This window comes from Panthera tigris, chromosome B2, assembly GCF_018350195.1.
Source record: "Panthera tigris isolate Pti1 chromosome B2, P.tigris_Pti1_mat1.1, whole genome shotgun sequence".
Taxonomy (NCBI): Eukaryota; Metazoa; Chordata; class Mammalia; order Carnivora; family Felidae; genus Panthera; species Panthera tigris.
The window spans coordinates 105,256,364-105,279,350 of NC_056664.1; the positions used below are offsets into that span (position 1 = coordinate 105,256,364).

At 39.4% G+C, this 22,987-nt stretch overlaps 1 protein-coding gene and 1 non-coding gene across 5 annotated transcripts in view; both read right to left on the reverse strand.

Annotated features, from left to right (window-relative positions):
• ROS1 (ROS proto-oncogene 1, receptor tyrosine kinase) overlaps nucleotides 1–16,016 on the reverse strand; it is a 114,511-nt gene extending 98,495 nt beyond the window's left edge. For all 4 annotated transcript variants that reach the window (XM_015536012.2, XM_042987061.1, XM_042987062.1 and 1 more), the window contains exons 1-4: nucleotides 15,611–16,016; nucleotides 8,966–9,010; nucleotides 7,786–7,845; nucleotides 6,063–6,089 (exon numbers count right to left, since the gene is read on the reverse strand). In XM_015536012.2, coding sequence (XP_015391498.1) covers nucleotides 6,063–6,089; nucleotides 7,786–7,845; nucleotides 8,966–9,010; nucleotides 15,611–15,733 — 255 coding nt within the window. In that variant the 5' untranslated portion in view covers nucleotides 15,734–16,016. The remainder of the gene's footprint in view (nucleotides 1–6,062; nucleotides 6,090–7,785; nucleotides 7,846–8,965; nucleotides 9,011–15,610) is intronic.
• A 2,383-nt stretch (nucleotides 16,017–18,399) lies between these two features.
• Nucleotides 18,400–18,506, reverse strand: LOC122238994. Its single transcript, XR_006218115.1, has one exon. It is a non-coding gene; the product is annotated as a U6 spliceosomal RNA (small nuclear RNA).
• Between the last annotated feature and the right edge of the window lie 4,481 nt (nucleotides 18,507–22,987).

The window sequence follows — 22,987 nt, forward strand, 5'->3', positions numbered from 1 at the left end:
AATGTCCATCAACTGATGAATAGATAAAGAAGATATGGTTTATATATACAATGGAATGTTACTAATGATCAAAAAGAATGAAATCTTGCCATTTGCAACAACGTGGATAGAATTAGAATGTATAATGCTAAGCAAAAATAGTCAGAGAATGGCAAATATCATATGATTTCACTCATATGTGGAATTTAAGAAACAAAACAGATGAACATAGGGGAAGGGAAGGAAAAATAGAATAAAAATAGAGGGAGCAAACCATACAAGACTCTTAATATACAGAGAAAAAACTGAGGGTTGCTGGAAAGGTGTTGAGTGGGAGAATGGGCTAGACGGGTGATGGGTGTTAAGGAGGGCACTTGTTATGATGAGCACTGGGTGTTATATGTAAGTGATGAATCACTAAATTCTACTTCTGAAACCATTATTACACCATATGTTAACTAACTTGGATTTAAGTTAAATAAATAGATATTAAAAATAATAAAAATCTATTCACCAATTCCATTAACAAGTATTTTTAGCCACATGACACACAGTCACTGAATGATGTGTATCACTTTCCATATCATAGAAGGTATACACCATATACTCATATGTTATAATTATGTATTTCCTAATAATAGATGGATGAGCACTGGGTGTTATATGTAAGTGATGAGTCACTGAATTCTACTCCTGAAAAAGTTATCACACTATATGTTAACTAACTTGAATTTAAATTTAAAAATTTAAAAAATTTTTAAAAATAGTAATGTTAAATTTTAAGGTCTACAAAAACCTAACAATGATTAACATTTTGCTTCATTAACTGAAAAGAGTAAACATTTTCATAACTAAGACACAAATTTCCTGCAACTCTTAACAGATACATTAGCATTCAAGATAGAAAGAAAAAAAGAAAGAAAGAGAAGAAAGAAAGAAAGAAAGAAAGAAAGAAAGAAAGAAAGAAAAAAAAAAAGAAAGAAAGAAAGAAAGGGGGAGGGAGGAAAGAAGGAAGAAAGAAAGAAAACAAAACAAGAAAGAGAAAAGAAAAGAAAGGAAGGGGAAAAAACTCTTGGAGAAAAGGCACAAATTGTGACTGTAGCACAATTATGATCCATATTCCTGCTCTCAGTCAATTTGCAATTATAATACCTAAGACAACATGCTATTGTTTCTCATGATGATGGTGGAAACCATGACACAACACAATTGCCCTAAACATCCCAGGTAATTTACAAATACTAGCTGCACAATGTTTGACCTGGGCACTCAAAGGAAGTACAGGCTGATAAGCTCGGGTTTGCTTAGTTAAGGATTAATTTAAATACCTCAGTCTGGGCTCAGGATTATTTAACTTAAGGGTTTAGTATACTTTTCACATCCTTATTGCAGGTTTCAATAAAATGCATTCAACATGTTCATTACCTGAGGAGAATAAATATACCAAGTGGCAACAAAATTATCATGTAACATGGAAATTTTTTTCCAAGTCACCAAGGAAGAAGAAAGGAGATGGAATAGTGTTTATTTGGAAATACAGCTAGTACTGACTGCCCAGGAAATTGTGGGCTTATTTTTCCTGCATTTTTTTTTTCAGGGGAAAATACATAAATAAAATTCTGATCTATCTAGGAGTTTAAATGTTTTGTTACTTTGTGGAACTTGTATTTTTTTTTCAGCCTTATTGAGATGTAATTGACATATAAATTGTGTAAATTTAAGGTGTACAACATGTTAATCTGATATATTTATATGTTGCAAAATGATTAACACAATGGCATTTGCTAACATCGCCATCCCATCACACAATGACCATTTCTTTTCTGGGGTGAGAACATTTAAGATCTACTTTCTTGGCAACATTCAGGTATATAATGCAGTATTATTAGCTATAATCACCATGCTGTACATAGCTCTCCGGGACTTGTAGTCATAAAACTGGAAGTTTCTGCTCTAAGGAGTTTAAATATTATATCAAGTGGACGCAACACTGTATATTAGATTCCCTCTCTCTGTTATCTAACGTTGGACTTCGCATGACATTACCCAGTGCTCAAATTGCCTAGAGAGCATCTAAAGGTTTTGGATTTAAGGAATCCAGAGAACCTGAGCCCAGAGCCCGTGGATGGGGCAATTATACAGTGTATTTATTCCGGGCTACTGAGCTACCATTCCCACTGCAGAAGCCAAGTGCATGCTTCCCAGGGGCTACATCGACCTGCTGTCTCTCTTTTAGTCCCTACTGCCATTTCTCCCATAGTAGTAAAACCACTTGTCTCATTGTCCTCTGGCTCCACTCCTGTGTTTATCAGACTGGCTCACATGCTGCAAAATGCCTTTTCTTACTCCTGTAGCACAAGGAGGACACACCCTCCTGGGATGCCCCTAGTTACAGCCTCTCCATATGAATTGTGGCTTCTTTCCCTAAAACACCATTCATTCATTCAAAACGTGTTTGCTGAGTACATTTTTTGTGTGTGCCAAGCACGGGTTTAGGCTTGAAGGATCTGGCAGGGAGCAAGACCAATAAGTTCCCTACCTTCATGGAATGTACGTTCTCTTAGAAGAGGACCGACAACAACAGAGTAAAAATTCTTTTAAACAAAATACATTCAGGGGTGATTGATTGGGGGTGGCTCAGTTGCTTAAGCAACTGACTTGGGCTCAGGTCATGAACTCCCGGTTCCTGAGTTCAAGCCCCGAATCGGGCTATTTGCTCTCACCACAGAGTCCACTTTGGATCCTCTGTCTCCGTCTCTCTCTGCCCCTCCCCAGCTTGTTCTCTCTCTCTCTCTCTCTCTCTCTGTCTCTGTCTCTCTCTCTCTCTCTCCCAATAAATAAATAAATAAACAAACAAACTTACAAAAGAAAAAAAGCCATAAAAATAAAATAAAATAAAATTCAGATAATGAAAAGTACTATGAAGAAAATAAGACAAGTTGAAGGCATAAATCCTGACTGGGCAGAAAGGCTGTCTCATCAGGGCGCTCAGAAAGAACCATGCAAAGATGACCCTAGAGCAAGGCCTAAGTGATTTCAAGGAGCTGGGCTCCTATGGGTCTTTTTTTTTTTTTTTTAATTTTTTTTTTCAACGTTTTTTATTTATTTTTGGGACAGAGAGAGACAGAGCATGAACGGGGGAGGGGCAGAGAGAGAGAGAGACACAGAATCGGAAACAGGCTCCAGGCTCTGAGCCATCAGCCCAGAGCCTGACGCGGGGCTCGAACTCACGGACCACGAGATCGTGACCTGGCTGAAGTCGGACGCTTAACCGACTGCGCCACCCAAGCGCCCCAGGGCTCCTATGGGTCTTAAGGGCAAAAGCTGGGAGGTAGGAATGTGCCTCCTGTGCTCAGAAGAGGGAAAGGCCAGTGTGGCCGGCAGAGAGAACAGGGAGAGGGGTGCAAGAAGAGGCCGGGGAGCCAGCAAACGGTAGTTCGTACTTTTTCTGAAACAGCAATGCGAAGCCATAAAAAGGTTTTTAGGAACAATATGATCTAATTTGTGTTTTTAATTATCAGGAATAAGCCCTCTCACGGGCTAACATCATTTTCCAACTTATACTTTGTTAAGCTAACATTTTCAAGACTATTTCCTCGAAGGACCATGTGCAGAAATTCCCAGCTTCCTGGGTTGACACATTAATGGTTGAAGAGTTTGATTTCCTGCAGGTGTGGGTAGCTGAGTTTAAGTCTCCATCCACATACCTATCTCGATCTCCATATCTATAAAGCATGTATGGCTATTCAGTTCTACTTTATTTAAAGTGTAAAATAGCAAAGTATCTGGGCAACTGGGTGGCTCAGTCGGTTAAGCAGCTGACTTAGGCTCAGGTCATCACCTCATGATTGGTGGGTTTGAGCCCCACATGGGGCTCTGCGCTGACAGCTCGGAGCCTGGAGCCTGCTTCGAATTCTGCGTCTCCTTGTCTCCCTGCCCCTCCCCCACTTGTTCTCTCTCTCTCTCTCTCTCTCTCTCTCTCTCTCTCCCTCAACAATAAACATTAAAAAAATTGTAAGTGTAAAATAGCCAAGTACTAATAGAAAAGAACAGAATAATTATGGAAGTTATAACACTGTGAGAAAAGATATACATTATATAAACACAGACAACCGGGCAGCACAATGATTGCCTGGGAGCTACAGCATTAGAAATCCAATCCTGGGCTGCTTCAGCACTTGAGAGCCTTGAACTCTCTCTGCCTTTCTTGACACAGTCTCCCCAGGGATGGTTTGGGGAGAGGGGGAGGTAATTTTACTTTAATCACATAAAAAGATTCTCAGGCAGTTTTTTTTATCTCAATCAGGAAAGACCTATAATTGTTTTTTTTACATATGGAGTGAATTTTCCCCTCTGTTTTATCACTTCTTAGCCAACCCTGACCCTTCCATCTATCCCCAAGGAAAAAAAATCACTTGAGGTGAAAAGTAAGCACAGACTATTGAGAATATGTTCCAGTGTAATGTTTTTTGTTTTTTACTTTTATTCTCTAGTAAAAAGACATTGTCCTATTTTACTAATGGATGAGAATTTATACTCCTTTCCAGGGCAGAAGAAAATAGTTCAGCTCCCTGGTTTCAAGGACATTTGCATAGAATACAACATAAACTTTAAGCTGAGAAATAATGCAGTTTCTTCATAAACATCTGTTGTCAACCTAAAACTAATTCTGAGGGCCACAGAATCCAAAACAGTTGAGGAAGATCAAATAAGAAATGATCAAAATCTCTACGGTCTTTCTGAAAAAGAAGAGAAAATCCAATGCAGGGGAGGGACCAGCATGGGCAGGGGGAACAGGCAGTGTGCTGAGAAGAGATCTGAACAGCCAGAGTCAGCATCAAGTGTCATATTATCACAGCAGGGGAAAAAAATAAAAAATAAAAATTTTTTTTTAATTTTTTTTTTTTAACATTTATTTATTTTTGAGACAGAGAGAGACAGAGCATGAACAGGGGAGGGGCAGAGAGAGAGGGAGACACAGAATCTGAAACAGGCTCCAGGCTCTGAGCTGTCAGCACAGAGCCCAATGCGGGGCTCGAACTCACGGACCGTGAGATCATGACCTGAGCCGAAGTCGGGCGCTTAACCGACCAAGCCACCCAGGCGCCCCAAAAATAAAATATTTTAAAAGCTGTGCTTTTAAATGTTGTCAAAGGAGTTTGTTGAATAAGGAAGAAAATTGCAACTACAGTGTTCTTTTTTTAATGTTCTGTATTAATGACAGACCACTGTGATTTGTGGGGAAGAAAATGAGATCAGCAGAGGTAAGGGTATCCCTAGATGTGCACTTTCCCCCTCCTCCAACCACCCTTTCCCCACCAGACACTCAGAATAGAAACTGTCCAATCAAATTAGAGTAGTATATATGTATATATGTGAAGGTGTGTATACATATACACACATATATATATGCACATGGGTATATAAAACAGCAAATATTTGTGTCAAAATGGAATCTCACAGTCATTTTTATACCCACATTTATAGCACTCCCAGGTGAGCATTTCTGTGCTCTGAGAATCACTAAGTCTTCTTCATTCTTTTTTTTGTTTTAATTTTTTTTTTTATTTTTGAGAGAGAGACAGAAAGAGAGAGCAAGCAAGGAAGGGGGAGAGAGATAGGAGGACAGAAAATCCCAAGCAGGCTCTGTGCTGACAGCAAAGAGCCCAATGCAGGGCTCAAACCAAGGGATCATGACCAAACTCACAAACCAAGGGATCATGACCTGAACAAAAGTCGGACACTTAACTGACCGAGCCACCCAAGTGCCTCTCTCTCTCTCTCTCTTTTTAATTAATTAATTTATTTTGAAAGAGACAAAGTGCAAGCAGGGGAGAGTCAGAGAGAAGGAGAGAGGGAGAATCCCAAGTTGACTCTACTCAATTGGTATGCAGAGTCCAACACAGGGCTCAAACTCAGGAAACTGTGAGATCATGACCTGAGCCAAAATCAAGTGTCCCATACTTAACCACTTAACTGAGGCACCCAGATGCCCTGGCTTCTTCATTCTTATTTCAATAGCTTTTTAAATATAATAGATGAAAACATGGAGTTTGATGACATCTCTGTGATTGCCAACTCACCTCACAAACAGTGGCATATGTGTCGTTCTGCATGGAAAAAAAGAAAAAGAAAACCACTTAAAATCCTTAAAGTTGTAAATAATTTTAATGACACTTTGGTATATTTTTGTTTCAAATTAATTTCTTGCCTCACCATTGACAAATAACCAATAAAAACAATCAAGACCAAGAAGCCCAGACTTGGGCCTTCTCTCCAGGCAGGCCACACTGTATGAACAGCTATAAAAATCATGTTTGCATCACTGGAAAAATGGTGGAGCCTGATGTCTACTAGAAAATCCCAGGCAACTAAGAGGTAATCTGTGATGGACCAGGTTAGCGAATGAAGAGGTGTTGGCAGATGCCCAGTGGAGACAGAAGCTGAAATGGAAACCACCCACCGCTCTGGCTAGCAAAGGCCAGTAGGTTCCTCTGCCCAGACTGGCTGCTCCGGTGCCCACTCTATTGCCTGGACTGTTGCCAGCAACAAATGGTACTTCCCATTCATTCACCCAGCAAGTGTTCTCTGAGCACCTGCTATGTGCCCCTCACTGTGTTCTGTGCGGTAGACACAGTGTGAACCAGAAGGAGAGAGACCCACTCTGATGGGTTTACGTGCCAGAGCAAAAGATAGCAAACACAAACCAAACAAGTAACGATCTTAGCTGAAATTTGTAAACAGTGGTACCAAAAGAAAGGTAAGAGTGTTTTTAGAATGTGTAATAGCTCCAAAATCCAGATAGCACCTGTTCCACGTTTTGGTAACTTCCATTCTATGGGGCACATAGTCACAAATGTGAGAGTCGGCCTAAGCAACTCCCATAATAGTGACTTCTGCGGACATATCATACAGGAAGAGCTATAAGCACCATTCGTAAGGAAAAGTTAATGTCCTTATTTAAATTTCAATGATATAGTTTCACTTATTAATAGAAAACAATATTAAAATTACCCCCAAATTATCATGATTTAACCTCCAACATGAACAATCTGAAAAAAGGAACCAACTCACTTTTAAATAACAAAATTCTTATTCATTAGATCTGAGTAATTACAGTGTATCGGGCCTTGTCCTTAGGGAGGAGATTCTATTATTATCCTAATTTATTGATGAGGAAAGTAAAGTACCCAGAGGTTAAGTACCTTGCCTAGTTATACACTAAATGGCAAAGCTGGGATAAATTAAAAATCAACTATTTGGGGATGTATTTTCTACATAGAGTGGAGTGAACGTAGGGGCTATGATTCCTGGATTAGGTTGCTGCCGTGTTCCCTGCAGAGAAACTTTCAACATGATCTAGGGCCTTGCTATCCAAGTGTAATCCGAGGGCTACAAGCATCACATCACCTGGGAGCATGTTACAAGTACAGAATCTCATGTCCCACCCAAGATCTACAGAATCAGAATCTGCATTTTAACAAGATCCTTAGATTATTGTGCTTTAAATTTTGAGAAGCGGAAGACTAGGAAATTTAACAAAGGTCTGACATTCTACTAAAAGGCCTTTATGGTTTGGAGCAATTGAACATTCCTGGGTTCCATGGTTTTCATTAAACTCCCTTGGTCTCCAGTTGCATTAGTAATGTTTATCTCAAATTATGTGTCATTCAGGCTATCATACTTTTCCTTTAGAGTCAAGCAAACTAATTGAAAGCCAGTGGGAATTCAAATGGGAATCCTCCTAGATGACTTTTCTCTTGAAGGCATTATTAGTATCAAAACAGAAACATAATTAATACTTACACACTTTAAAGGACAGTTTTCCTGATCTACAGAGTTCCAAAAATGACATCCTTGGATGCACTGCAAAAGATAATAAAGAGACAATGGTGACTAAAGAAGTGTGACTTTTTCTTGTTACCTGGTAATACAACTTAGTAACAAAAAGTATTTTAGAAATAGATATCTACCCAGGAATCCGTGGCCTCAGAAGGATCAAGACTTTTGGAATTCTAAGCAGAGCCCTCATATCTACAGGCAGAGCAGGGCTTGGTGTGATTCACTACAGCGCTGCGGGATTGCTGAGTACAGGTGGGGTGGGGTGGGCAGGCCTAGAAGCCAGAGAGCACCCAACCTTCAGGGAACACACTGTCCACCGGGTGGCTGGCAGCAGGTAAAGTCCTGGACAACATGGCATTGAGCATACTGTGCGTCCTTGCCATGTCCTCACGCACAAGCCAAGCCCAAGGGTGCCTGGGTGGCTCAACTGGTTAAGCATCTGGCTCTTGGTTTTGGCTCAGGTCATGATCTTAAAGTTCATGAGTCTGAGCTCCACATCGGGGCTGTCAGTGCAGAGTCTGCCTAGAATTCTCTCTCCTCCTCTCTCTGCCCCCACCCCACTTGTGTGCTCGCTCTCTCTCTCTCTCTCTCAAAAGAAAGAAATAAACTTAAATAGTTAAAAAAAAAAAACAAGCAAAACTCAAAACTGGGAACTCAACCAGAAGGCAGCATATCAAAACCTAAATAGATCAACAGCTTGGGAAGTCTGTTCATGTTTATATTTTGAGTCACTAAACACTTGTTGAATAAATGGATACAGGTGCAGGAAAGTAATAAAACCATAAGTGTACTTGTTAGAGGAAACACTGGAGACCATCTAATCCAACCCTCTGAGACAGCATATAATAAAACTAAGTCTCAGAAATATTAAGTATTTATCCAAAGCCACACAGTAATGTAGAACCAAAATCACAGAGTTGGATTTGTCCTGTGTTCTTTCCTCTTCAAAACACTGTGCCTGAGTTCATTTTTGAATATTCTATAATTCTGACGTCTCGCTATTTTCAGTTGAGTTTCCTCCATCCAGGACCAATAAATGAGACTTTACTTAGGGAACATTTTCATTATAATAAAATCTGACCATTGCCCCATTTTTATCAATACAAACACTGTGAACTTCCAGACAATGGAAGCGATTACTCACCGGTTCACTCAGATTATATGGCATGCCAATGTCAAGCTGCCTGCCCTGAAGTGAAGAAGGAGATAATAAATACCAGCTATCAATATTGTGTTCAGTACAACTACCACACCTTTGTATAAAAAGCTTCCTGGAATAGCGTTGCCTCCTCCATGCTTTCTGACTAAAAAGTATGATGTTTTAAAGTCATTAAATCAGTCCCGAAATCAGGTAAAATGCCAGTGCAAATTGTAAGATGGAATGTCTAAGAACTCTGCAGAAATGATAAAGGTGGGAGTGGGGATATGACTGTAAGGAGTGGTTGAGGACATTGGATAGATTCTCACACGGTATTAAATAAACCTGCGACTTTAGTCAATTCATCCATTTAAAGGATTCATAGGTTAAAGATGAATTATGTTCAGATTTTTTAATTTTTTTTTTTTAACGTTTATTTATTTTTGGGACAGAGAGAGACAGAGCATGAACGGGGGAGGGGCAGAGAGAGAGGGAGACACAGAATCGGAAGCAGGCCCCAGGGTCCGAGCCATCAGCCCAGAGCCTGACGCGGGGCTCGAACTCACGGACCGCGAGATCGTGACCTGAGCTGAAGTCGGACGCCTAACTGACTGAGCCACCCAGGCGCCCCAAGTTCAGATTTTTTAAAAGTCACCTTACTTACTAAGAAGAGAGAAGAAATACAAATTCAGAATTTTACATATAGGAAAACATCAGATTACTCTTTTTTTCTCGTATTTTCACAAATTTTAAGATCTTTTTGTGCTGGGGTAAAATAAAAGAAATAGGAACTAAGAGGGAAAAATCCATAAATTGTTCATCCTTTCCCTGATCATCATGTGAGTGGAGCCCTTGGCAAATAGAAAAGGCTTACAAAAGATGGCAATATTAGGCCTATGATAATCATATATGTGCCCAAACAGTGTTCTATGGATATGATCTAATTTAGATCACTGCCTCACTGACTGATTTAGAATTATGAGCAGAGGATAACTAAGTGAATACTCCTAGTACCTCTATATTGCTCAGAACCTCCCCGGAAAAGTTGCTGAATTTGAACCATTGAATTGGAAAAGACAATTAATCCAGCAAAGAGCATGCCATCTATCCTTAGCTGTCCCAGCACTGCAAGCAAGATATGTTCCAGGAGATGGTAGAAAATCCCAAGGGGCCCTGTATGTGGTTTAAGCATCTCTTGTGGCTTTCTGAATAGCCCACTATTTTCAGAGGAAAGAGACGATCTGTTTATCACTAAGTTCACTGAGCACTCTCTCCCCTTCTATGTAAGCACCATTCATTTTGTTCTTCACTCTGTCCTTAGTACCTATAACAGTCCAGAATGATAAGAGGTGTTCAATAAATACATATGGAAGGAATAAACACATAAATTCAAGATGGTCTATTCCACAGGAATGCTCCAGAAGTCCTATCTCTGGGAAGTCTTATACAGTGGCCTACCACTGTGGGGATTTACTTGAGAAGTAATCAGACACAAGGAGCCAAAGAACCAATGTTGCCTTTTCCACTCTCATTTGATGTGTCAGTGAAGATTCCTCTAACCTCCATTCCTTAACCACTTATGCTTAACATGTTTTGTTTTTACATAATAAGTACTTAGAGAGTAAGAACTGTATCTTTTAGATTAATTTTACAACCAGGTGCACAATAGTACTTTGTTTCCACAATTTTGTTCAAAATGAAGCTTTTGATTCTCCTTTATATGATTGAACCACAATCATATAAAATCAAATGTAAGCGTCATTTTGCAATCGAATTTTCATATCCCTTCAAAAATCTGTTAGCTCAGGGGCGCCTGGGTGGCTCAGTCGGTTAGGCGTCCAACTTCAGCTCAGGTCACGATCTCGCGGTCCGTGAGTTCGAGCCCCGCGTCGGGCTCTGGGCTGATGGCTCGGAGCCTGGAGCCTGCTTCCAATTCTGTGTCTCCCTCTCTCTCTGCCCCTCCCCCGTTCATGCTCTGTCTCTCTCTGTCTCAAAAATAAATAAAACGTTAAAAAAAAATTAAAAAAAATCTGTTAGCTCATAAAAACAACAGGGTGGATGCTGGGTAGATTCTCCATTCCATTTTATTTTATCTTTTTTTCATTTTTAAAGGTTTTATTTTTAAGCAATCTCTACACCCAACATGGGGCTTGAATTCACACCCCCAAGATCAAGAGTCCTGAGCCAGCCAGGCACCCCTCTCCGTTCCATTTTAAACAATAAGTTAACAGATGTTTCTTGGTGACCATAAAGCCATATTGTAACAGTACTGAGTCAAGACTAAATTTAACAGGCTGAATGGAAAGCCCATCAAGTGGTCTTGGGCAAGGTAGCCTCATGAGTCAGGTCTATAGGGTTCTGATGAAACAGAGTTTGTCAACACACTTCTCTAATCTCATGGTATTCTCCACCCCACTCTTTGTCATCATTATAGCCACCATGCAGTGAGTGGCTCCTATGTTCCAGGCACTCTACAAGGTGTTTTACACTAAATCTCATTCAACATCTCAACAGCCCTACTAAGTAGGCATTATTTTTAACTCCATTGTACAACTGAGACACAGGGAGGTTTAGCAAATTGCCCAAGAGTTAAAATTTAGAGATCTGAAAGTTGTCTCCAGAGCCTGTGCTCTTAACCAAAGCACAACACCTTCTATAATCTTCACCAAATTCGTGTTCCTTACTTTACAGTTAGGATCCTTACCAGTTTACCTTAGCTCCATCTATTCCAGTGATCTGCTTAAAACACGCAATCCCAGTCCTGGATCTCAAATCTTCTTAACCCATACCTACTTCTGGGCACAACCTTGTCTACTCTGCCCACCTCAGCCAGAACTAATATCATTTCCATACTTTCAACCCTGGTAAATGCAGAATAGTCTGCCTTTTAGTCCCATATGTGACACTTGCTCGTGATGTGATATTTTCAAAGTCACCTGTGCTGTCTAAACTTAGTACTCTCATCAGACACATAAATGAGATAACATTTAGTTCACAAAACTCTGCGAGGACTCAAATAATAATGTATTAGTTATAATAGTACAGTACCAGGAACGTGGAAATATAGTGGTAATGTTATGTGCAAACATGCTGTAAACAGCTTTTTGCAGATGTATCTTTGGTTAGTTAAGTAATAATCTCAGATAAATTTCTTGATGTGCAATTGTACATGAGAGTGCTGGTTTATCCCAACTTTGCCAACTATAAATGTTTTTCATCTTTGTCAACATAATGCATATTTTTGAATCAGGCTTCCTAAGGCATTCCCACTTCAAGATTGTAGAAATATTCTTCCATAATTTATGTTAAAATTTCTATGGGGTAAAGTTTTGTTTTCTTTTTGTTATTTGTGTATATTTAAATCACACTACTTTTTTAAAGCACACTATTTTTTAATACCTCCTGGAATCTATTTTGAATCTATTTTGAATCAGTATTGTAGTTAGGTTTTTAAAATTTTGTTTAAACTTTTTTTAAAGACTTTATCTTAGAGCAGCTTTAGATTTAGAGCATAATTGAGATTGAGGTATGGAGATTTCCCAAATACCTTCTGCTCCCACACATGCATAGTCTCCCCCTGTTATCAATATCACTCATCAGAAGAGTACAATTTTTACTAAGGATAAATCTACATGGACACAATATAATCACTCCAAGTCCGTAGCGTGCCTTAGAGCTCACTCATGGAGTTGTATATTCTGTGGGACAAATACATAGTGACGCATATCTATTGCTGTATCGCACAGAGTATTTTCACTATTCTAACAATCCTCAGTGCTCTATTTATCACCCCCCACCACCACCACCACATACAAACCCATTCCTCACAACCACAGGTCTTTTTGTTGCTTCCATAGTTTTGCCTTTTCTAAAATGTCATGTAGTTGGAATCATACGGTATGTAGTCTTTTCAGATTGGCCTTCTTTCACTTAGTATATACCTTGAAGTTTCCTCCATGTCTTTTCATGGCTTGATAGCTCATTTCTTTTTAGCTCTGAATATTTCCTTGTCTGGATGTGCCACAATTTACTTATCCATTCACCTACTGAAGGAAGGTATTTTTTGTTCTAAATAAATAGCTCTACTTTGGTCTGAATTGCCATCTTTATCATATTCCCCACACCTTTAAGTGCCTGGTGTAATTTCTAGACTGTCTTCTGTTTTACTGGTCTGCCCATTTGCACACCAATACAAATGGTGCTAATTTCTGGATATTTTATAGAATGTTTGGATTGTTCTATTATCTTGTTATAAAGTTATATATCAATATACGAGAAAGGTACTGATGTTTGTGCTTTTTTAAACAGGATAACCTTCTGAACTCTGTTGTTTCTAACAGTCTTTTATTGAGTTGAATTGATGCTTCTAACAGCATTTCTCAACAGCAGTTCCTCAGTTGTTGGGACTTGTTACTCAAAAAAAAAAAAAAAAAAAAAAAAAACCACGTTTTGTTGCCAAAGAAGATCAGAAAACTATGATTAAACAAATCCATTAATATATTGTTGTGGCCTGTGAATCTACAAAAAGCTGGCAAAAAGCATTTCCATAAGTTATTTGACCATGAGTCTCTTTTGTCTCTCTTTCATAAAGGATCCCACAATACTAGGGTTCTGAAGACCACTAATTATTTTTTGTTCTCTGCAGCACAGGCACATATAACTCAAAAATGTCAAGTCAGTTAACACACTCAACTAACACATACAGATCCCCCAACTGATGTAAAATACTCCTGTTCATGCGTAGAACTATGATTTGTGCATTAATGGACAGCAATTCTAACATGCCTTTGGACCAGACTTCGTGTTTCTTCTTAAAAGGCAAAGATGCCTCACTATCAAGAACCACCCAGTGACATCAAAGATTTTACCTTCACAGCCAATGTCCAGGCTAAAAACATCGAGCACAAAAAAATTCACACAGTATAATAAACTCCAGCACTTTCCCTATCCTTTCCCCTGATCCATGGCTATGCTCACTGTTTATTCACCTAGCTTTTGTCACTCCAGGTCCTGTGTGGGAGGCCCAGATGGAGAACATTTATTACAGTCACCAGCGAAATTGGCAGACCGTGTCTCTTGCAGCCGCCACCACATCAGCTGTGCCTTTGTCTGTAGGTGGTAAACGGAAGGCAGTGCAACAGGGAACAAACTGTCCACTCCTACTGCCTGAGACCAAAGGAGCCCACACAAAGGCAAGAGAAAACGAAACCTAACTGAAAAATAAAAGAAAAAAAAAAAAGCAAATAAACGGGAGGCTACAATCATGGAAGCAACCAACATCAGTTTTGATAGTGTGGGGAAATTAACAAATTATGGTGGTACATTTATCGGATGGAAATATTCTAAATATATTCAAGATCTTGTTTCCATAAAAACTTCAGGATATAGGAAAAACTTACAATGTAATGTTAAATGGAAAAGGTGAGTGCCCAACTGTATGTAAAATTACATACATGTTAGAAGAAAGAATACTCTTTTCTTTATTCTCTATTTCTTCTCTATCTTATAAATATTTTACAATGAGTATATGTTCTTATTATAATCAGAGAAAATGTTTAATTTTTTTAGTAAAGAAAACATTTAATAGTCTTATTCTTCCATTTTTAAGTTTGGATGACAACTGTAAAAACCTAAAGCATACAATTCTACATTAATGACAATGAAGTCTTCAACAATGAATTGTATAAAATACCAAACTTCTTTAAAAAGTGCTACTATCCATAGCAAGCTTAGGTAGTGTGTTAAACTATATTTTAAATGAAGCCAGAAGAGTGTAACATGAATAAATCTGTTTTTTATCTGCCACGGATTTCTACCTCCAATACTTTAACATGACAATGAGTACTGTATTTGGTACTTTTATTATTCTAAAAAGTAGGACTATAAGCAGTATAACCTTTTAAGCTATCTTGCTATTTCCTTTGCTTTACATAAGAAGGGTGCATCTTTCCGTGGCTAGAATATATTTAGTTTTCACGGTTGATTCAGTGGCTGTTTTAAGGACAACTGAGTCACAATAACTGAAAGATATGAAACAATGTATATAGGAAGGGCGACACCCGGAAATGAGAAGGAAAACATAAATTTTCTAACCAAAACACTCATAACTGAAAAAAATTACAAATGCACAGACAGAAGTAAAGCAATTTAAAAACGATTCTTGCTTTTCAAATAAAATTTTGTTCTATATGGCATCTGTATCTGCTTCCTTGGGCATCCACCTGCCAATACCTCCATCCATCCACAATATAAACAGTACTGCCTGCCGTCTGCAGCTAGTAGGCATTGCCCTGTGGCCAAACCTATTTCTGACTTCAAGACAAACAAATGGTTTTGTAATAAATGAGTTTAAATTGATACTTTTAAAGCATGCAAAATTTATTGCATTGAAGCCTCTGTAACCCAAGTCCTATGCCTCCTCACACACACACAAATCTATGAACAGATAACTTAAAGAACTAAAATAGCTCCCCTACCTTCTGTAATTAAAAACATCCCTAATTTATTTTGGAAAAAGAATCTTTCTGGCCTCGCTACCACTTCTTAGGAGAATATTTCTCATAAAGAAAAAATACCTCACTCATTTGCAACAAGCTGAATTTTCCATGTTCCAGTTCCTGCAAAGACAAATATTAGACCAGCAAAACTTACCAGGTTAGTCACACATGACTTTAGGCAGCTGTTTAAAACTGCACACTGTACCACAGAAATCCATATGCAGCCAAGACTCACAAAATTGACAAGTTTCAGACCAAGCCAGGAAATGTTCTTCATCACTTCACCAATGGCGACTTTCAGGCGACTGTTCTCATTTTCTCCATTTCACTACATCAGTTCTTTAAGTTTCAGTTGAAAGGGTGGCTGGTGGAGTTTGGGGTGTTTTTTTTGACATGTTAGAGTATCTTTGCCTTATAAAATAATATTTACGTCTTTTGCTTTAGACCTTTGAATCGTAGACAGCTTGTAACATTCACAGAGCAGCTATTTCATAATTTCGTTTCCTTTTACTCTCATAAAGATCACCTGCTGTCTAAAGGTTAGAGCTTAGAAGTGTGCTTCGCAGGGGGAAGGAAACCACGTAGAAAACGCAAACTGCATTTCAGCAAGCGTGTGACACGTGCGCAGTCTGAAACCGGAACACTCGAGATCATCCACCCCTTCACTTCTCTGAGGTTGGTTCAGCTACGCAGGAAACTGGGTTTGGACCGTCTACGCTTTAGCAAACGGTGACACTATTATAATGAAGAATTATCAGAAAAATAGACTCAAACGATGCTACGGGGGGGGGGGGGACAGAACCCTCTGAAATACATATTTTGAAATTAAAAAGCAAATAAAGCTGAAATTAATAGACAAATACTCGGAGGGTGAGTAAAGACAAGGAAGTTTGTTAGCGCACTTTGAGAACTTCACTACATATTAACTAAAATACTGCCTTATCAGGGCTATTGAGACAGAGAGCTGAAACTAGCCACTCTCTAAGATACGTACAAGTGTAGCTCTCTTGAAAAGGAAATATTGTACAATTTCAATGAGTCAGACATCAAGATAAAGTTAAGAATTTCAAATCCACAAGGTACAGAAGTGAGTCATTCTGGAGAGCTACTTTTTAGATTGCTGGGGGTTAACTCGTTAAGGCCAGATAGTTTTGTGTTTGCTGTTTTTTCTTATGACTTAAGTATCCATGTCTTTTTTCTTAAATTTGTTTTATGTTTTATTTTGTATTTGAGACAGAGAGAGAGACAGAGCGCTAGCAGGGGAAGGTCAGAGAGACGGAGACAGAATCTGAAGCAGACTCTAGGCTGTGAGCTTTCAGCACAGAGCCCGACGTGGGGCCTGAACTCTTGAGCAGTGAGGTCATGACCTGAGCTGAAGAAAGACACTCAACCTACTGAGCCACTCAGGTACCCCAAACTTCCATGTCTTCTTCTTCTTCCTCTTCTTCTCCTTCTTCTTCTTCTTCCTCTCCTTCTTCTTCCTCTTCTTCTTCTTCTTTGCCTTTGTCTTCATCTTCATCTTCTTCTTTTTCTTTTTAATTAAAAAAACAAAACTTTGAAAAAACTTTTAATAATAAAAAAAAATGAGGTAATTGCTTTGGGCCCTAATCCAATATGATGGGTGTCTTTTTTTTTTTTTAATTTACATCCAAGTTAGTTGGCATATAGCACTATACCATGTCTTCTTAAATAAATTATACTAACATAACAAGCTTTTCTTATTGGCCCCAGGTTCTCATTGTGAGCAATACATGCCTGGGGTTTTTTTTATTTATTTTATTTTTTTTTTTTTAACGTTTATTTATTTTTGAGACAGAGAGAGACAGAGCATGAACGGGGGAGGGTCAGAGAGAGAGGAAGACACAGAATCCGAAGCTGGCTCCAGGCTCTGAGCTGTCAGCACAGAGCCCGACACGGGGCTCGAACTCACAGACCGCGAGATCATGACCTGAGCGGAAGTCGGACACCCAACCAACTGAGCCACCCAGGCACCCCGGGTTTTTTTTTTTAAAGCTAAACATCTTTGAGCAAATGTTGACGAAACTGCTCTATAACATAAAGACAAACGGTACTGACTCCAGAATTGACCCCTAAAGCTTGTTGTCTTGAAAAACTTCTACCTGATCTTTGCCACCTGGTCTTTGTTCATTCTCTCCATTTTATTTTTATTTTTTTTAACATTTATTTATTTTTGAGACAGAGAGAGAGAGCATGAACAGGGGAGGGTCAGAGAAAGAGGGAGACACAGAATCTGAAACAGGCTCCAGGCTCTGAGCTGTCAGCACAGAGCCTGACGCGGGGCTCAAACCCACGGACCGCAAGATCATGACCTGAGCCGAAGTCAGACGCTTAACTGACTGAGCCACCCAGGGGCCCCCACTCTCTCCATTTTAAAGAATGCAGATTAAAGAATATACAACCCTCTGATTTCTTGGTCAGAGGAAAATGGCCATCTTTCCACAAAATACACATTTAAGTCAGAGAATAAACTTCCTTGTCTAAGGGATTTCCTCATTCTAACGAAAGTCATCCTCTTCACTGTGGTACTTATGTCTTGTGCCACATTAGCACAAATAATATTTATAACATTTACTTCCTTAACAGAATGGACCGCTAAGTACTTCCTTGATGTAGCTTTATTGGGGGAAGGTGAAAAAGAAATAACCTTCAATTCTTTTTTTTTTTTTTTTGGATACTAACTAGGTATGTATGTATTACAAAATATAAAAATTCTGATTTTGCTACCTCTAGGTACACTGTACATATATAAGATCAATACAATACAATACAAATGACACAGTCCCTGAGGACACTTTTCACTTATTATTTGCATTTTAACACTAAATTTAATCTCAAAATTTTATAGATATAACTTATATCCTTTTTGTTGGTTTTACTCAAACTTAAAAAGTATGATTTGTTAAAAAAGACTGCAAACAAATAAAAAATGTGGAACGTTTCATGAATTTGTGTGTCATCCTTATGCAGGGGCCGTGCTAATCTTCTCTGTATCGTTCCAGTTTTAGTATATGTGCTGCCCAAGCGAGCACAAAATAGCCTTCAATTTCAAGTTTTTGTGCTTATTCTGTTTTTTTAGAATTTAACTGGCATTTAGTTACACTCATGAAAAATGGACTGTGTTCAAAGATATTTGTTATGGAATTACTCATATCAAGAGATTGGAAACAATCTAACAGTCCAATAATATAATACTGGATCTCAATCAATTCATATATCTTCTCCAGGTGATTTCTCCACATGGGCTTGTTTGGACTTCTTCCCAGCATGATGGTCTCCAAGCAATTGGAGAGCTTACATGGTGGCTCAGAGATTTTGTGGAAGTGCTCCAGTGCTAAGCTGCATTGTCTTTTATGATTCAGCTTTAGAAATCATAGTTACCTTTGCTGCATTTTATTGGTTGCCAGAGAGTCATAAAACTGCCCAGAATCGAGGAGAAGGAAATAGGTCCCACCTCTTGATGTGAAAATAGCAAGATTTGAGAAGAACATGTAGAATGGAAGAGATTGCTGCACTACCTTTGGAAAATACAATCGGCCACCAAATGGGCAGTCATCATTTGCATCGTTCTAAAAGGCAGACATTTTATTATTTTTTAAAGTAATCTCTACTCCCAACATGGGTTCAAACTCATGACCCCGAGATCAAGAGTCACATGCTCTACCCACTAAGCCAACAAGACACCCCTGAAAGGCAGAAATTTTAGTTACCACAGTTTAGTTAAATAATACCAGTCCTCACACAATACAATCCAAACTTTAGTTAGGACAATATATTAACTGTGAGGAATTTCATTAAGTACAAACTTCTCTGCTATTTCTTTATTAGAATGAGTTTTACAATTCATTAGCAACAGCATTGATTTGATATGATCAAATATACCTGAGTTCTAAAATTATATTCATTGAAAATATAGAGTGTACATTCTGAAACTCAATTGTACTCCATCAGTATCATATAACTCCAGAGAAATGAAATTTTACAGTCATCAAAAGGAGTTCCAAACAATGACCTGTTAGACTACCAGACTGAAGAGGGGCCACACCAATATTCAAGGTCTTAAGAATTTGCCCTTGAATTCTTATTCATGACCTACCTCTGCCATCATCCCTTACTCCTTATCAGGCCCGCTAGAACCTGGTCATTGTCTACCATGGCACATAAGCTGAAACATGAAAATGGCCCAAAGATATATACTGGTTATCACCAGGGCAATAATTATTTCTCTGGGGGGAAATTTGGTTGAATGTTGGGGGGGGGGGGGTGGAGAAGGACAGTCAGGGTCCCTCTTGTAAGTTCCTTGCACCCAGTGCATCTCATCTTTATGCCTCAGGGAAGGGATGATGCTACAGAATGAAAGAAGGAAAATATTAAACAATATTAAACTCAAAGCTTTTGAGTTTCAAGAACCAAGGTCCCAGCCTAGAGGAATGGAAACTTTTTTAAAAAAGACAGTTCAGTTTCTAGTCTGCAATTTCATTTTACTACATTATTATGAAATTAAAATTTTATTTTAGCCTGGGACCTCGGTGGTTGAAATGCAAAAGTGAGCTAATTGACATTCTTGTTCTCTGCGTTCCTCCCCTGAGGCTTGAAAATGGAAATGGGATCAATCAGTGCCTGCCTTTTGCTTCCTATAATGAAAGATAAAATCACAATGCAAAGGCTTAATTTGGGGTCTGGGTTGTTTTTGTTGTTTGGGGGGGGGGTTGTTTGTTTTGTTTTGTTTTTTGTCTCTTTTCAAACTTTTATTCACCTCTAGGTGCTCAGGGGATTTCATTACCATTGCTGTTATTGCTACTATTGTGGTTCAGAGCCTATACTCTGCTGCTGCCATTCTGAAGCTTTTTCAGAAGCCATAAATTCAAAAGGGCTGTTTTTTTAAGTGGTCACTCCTTCTTTGTATGAGTTATTGAACAGTCATTAAAAATCAGCCCAGAATTCTGCAGGTACAGTTAACCCCAGGACAGCATGAGAGTTAGGGGCACCGGGAGCCCTCCACAGTCAAAAAATCTGCATGTAACTTTTACCTCCCCCAAAACGTAGTTCCTAATAGCCTACTGCCGACCAGAAACCTCACTGAGAACATAAATAGTTGATTAGCATGTATTTTGTATGTTATAGCTATCATACACTGTATTTTTACTACAAATTAAGAAAAGAAACTAGAGAAAAGAAAATCTGAAAAATCAGCGTAATAAAGAGTTTTTAATGGTTGAAGGAAACCCGTGCCATAATGTTAGGTAGAAAGAAGTACATAAATCTCTATTATGTATTCTAAGACTGTCTCAATTATGAAAAACAAAAAGAAAAAAATGGGTAGAGATATACCAAAACATGTTTCTCTAGGTGGTGGTGGTGGTGGGGTGTGTGTGTGTGTGTGTGTGTGTGTGTGTGTGTGTGTGTGTGTGTTTTAAGAAAACCTTCTGTTTCTTGATATTTTCTCCATTCCCTGTATTGTCTATGAGCCACACACTACAATAAGCGTGTCATACATCCATTGCAGTCTTCAGACACATTGCACAGCACCCTCCCTCATCTGCTCCCCTGACTCCCTGTGTCCAGGGCCCCCACCCCCTCTCAGGTGAACTTCCAAACAGCTGACTCACTTGTGTCGCCAGGTTGGGCTCTCAATCTTATCATCGGCTAGAATTTAAGGCACCCTCCTCATTCCATAGATGAGGGCTGCACAGAATCAATTTTGGCTGGATTTCTCCCTTTAAACTTGTGATTCACTTGCCATTTATTGAGCTTCTGCCCAGAGTCGGGGGTTCCATAAACTTCAGATAGACATCTGCAGGTTAGTATCTTCACAAATAATGTGCTCCTTGACCCCTGGTTCCTGCCACGCTCTAGCTGCTGTCTGGACATCCTCCATCACCTCCACTAGCCTCCACGGCTCACTTTTGTGTTCAGAGTGCTGACACCCCTAAGGTTTGTCCTGACCCTGCTGTCTATAGACGAAGGACATCCCCCCACCACTCCTTCCAGGCACCCAGTGCCTTCTTAACCCTTGTTCGCAAGAAAAGTATTGCTTTTTATTTAATTCCCTCAAATACTTGCATTTTTGAGCCTTTTAATCTGATCATAGGCTAAAAGACATTAGGTCTTCATGGAAGATATTTTCAGTGGTTCAGACCGGATATTGGATGACAGTTTAAACATTTTACCCAAATCCAGCCCTGGAGTGAAATGCTTTGGTAATAAAGAGGTTTTCAAATGCAAAGTCAGGCTCCTAAAATTTTCCTCTGCTCCCAGCCTCCAGAGGTAGAGAAGCCAGAGTCTATGGAGGGTTTTCACAGTTCCCCACCCTCAAGAGTGCTGCAACCTTTGTTCTCAATGAAGTTTCTCCATCCCCTGAGGTGCTGAGGCCCAGGGATCCCTTATCACACAGCATCACCAATGACCCTGCACATGGTCTCCCACACCCCCCACTGCCACCATCCTCTTGGGCTAGAATTGCTGCCGTTTCAAACCCTTACCCCAGGCAGGAAATACAGGACTGAGAAAAGAAAACAACTGCCCAAGGACAGATGGTGGGCGGAGGTCAGGAAAGCACCCACGCAGATCAGATCGCAGATCGCAGATCGCCAAGGCAGGGAACTGACAGGAGATGGAGGTAAGGGAAGGAGGCGGAGACTTTGACCCATGAGAGCCAAGCCCCAGGACTTGCTTCTTCTAAAGCAGTCACACATTTTAAGAAACGTCTGATCATAGTTGTAATTATTAAGTGACATGAGAAAAACTCCAACAGTGGCCTTATTCCAGATACTGAGAAAACAATAAAGGGGGAAGAAAAAAAGAAACCCTACTACTAATTAAATCACTTATATTACTGATCATTTATGATTAAGTAGTCCGAGCACAAAACCAAGTAGTTTTGAATACCAACTTCAGCCTTAAAAATGTCCTCCTTGGGGCGCCTGGGTGGCTCAGTCGTTTAAGCGTCCAACTTTGGCTCCAGTCATGATCTCGCAGTTTGTGGGTTCGAGCCCCGTGTCGGGCTCTGTGCTGACAGCTCAGAGCCTGGAGCCTGCTTCAAGATTCTGTCTCTCTCTCTCTCTCTCTCTCTCTCTCTCTGAAAAATAAAATAAAACATTAAAAAAATTGTTTTTAAATGTCCTCCCAAGAGTACATCAAAGTTCACCTAGGAAAGAGAAGAATGGGAATCTTTAAGATTTCCTGGCTTCAAAAATTGTTGCAGTGGTAAAGAGAGGCTCTCGGTACAGCAGGAAATGGAGAGTTTATGGTAGACATGGATTAGGTTCCAGTGCACTTTGTTTCTCTTTCCCCACCACAGGTCTCTAGAGCCAAAGCCCACACCTCTTCTATCTCCTGGAACTAGTACAGTAGTTAGAACATGGACTCCCATGTATGCCTACATCCAAACCTGGCTCCACCTGTGAGCTCAGTGACCTTGGCAGTTACTTCATTTCTGTCCTCATCTGGAAAGGCAGACAACAGATTCAATCTCAAAGTTTTAGTACCTGCCACGTGGTAAGTTCTTAATAAA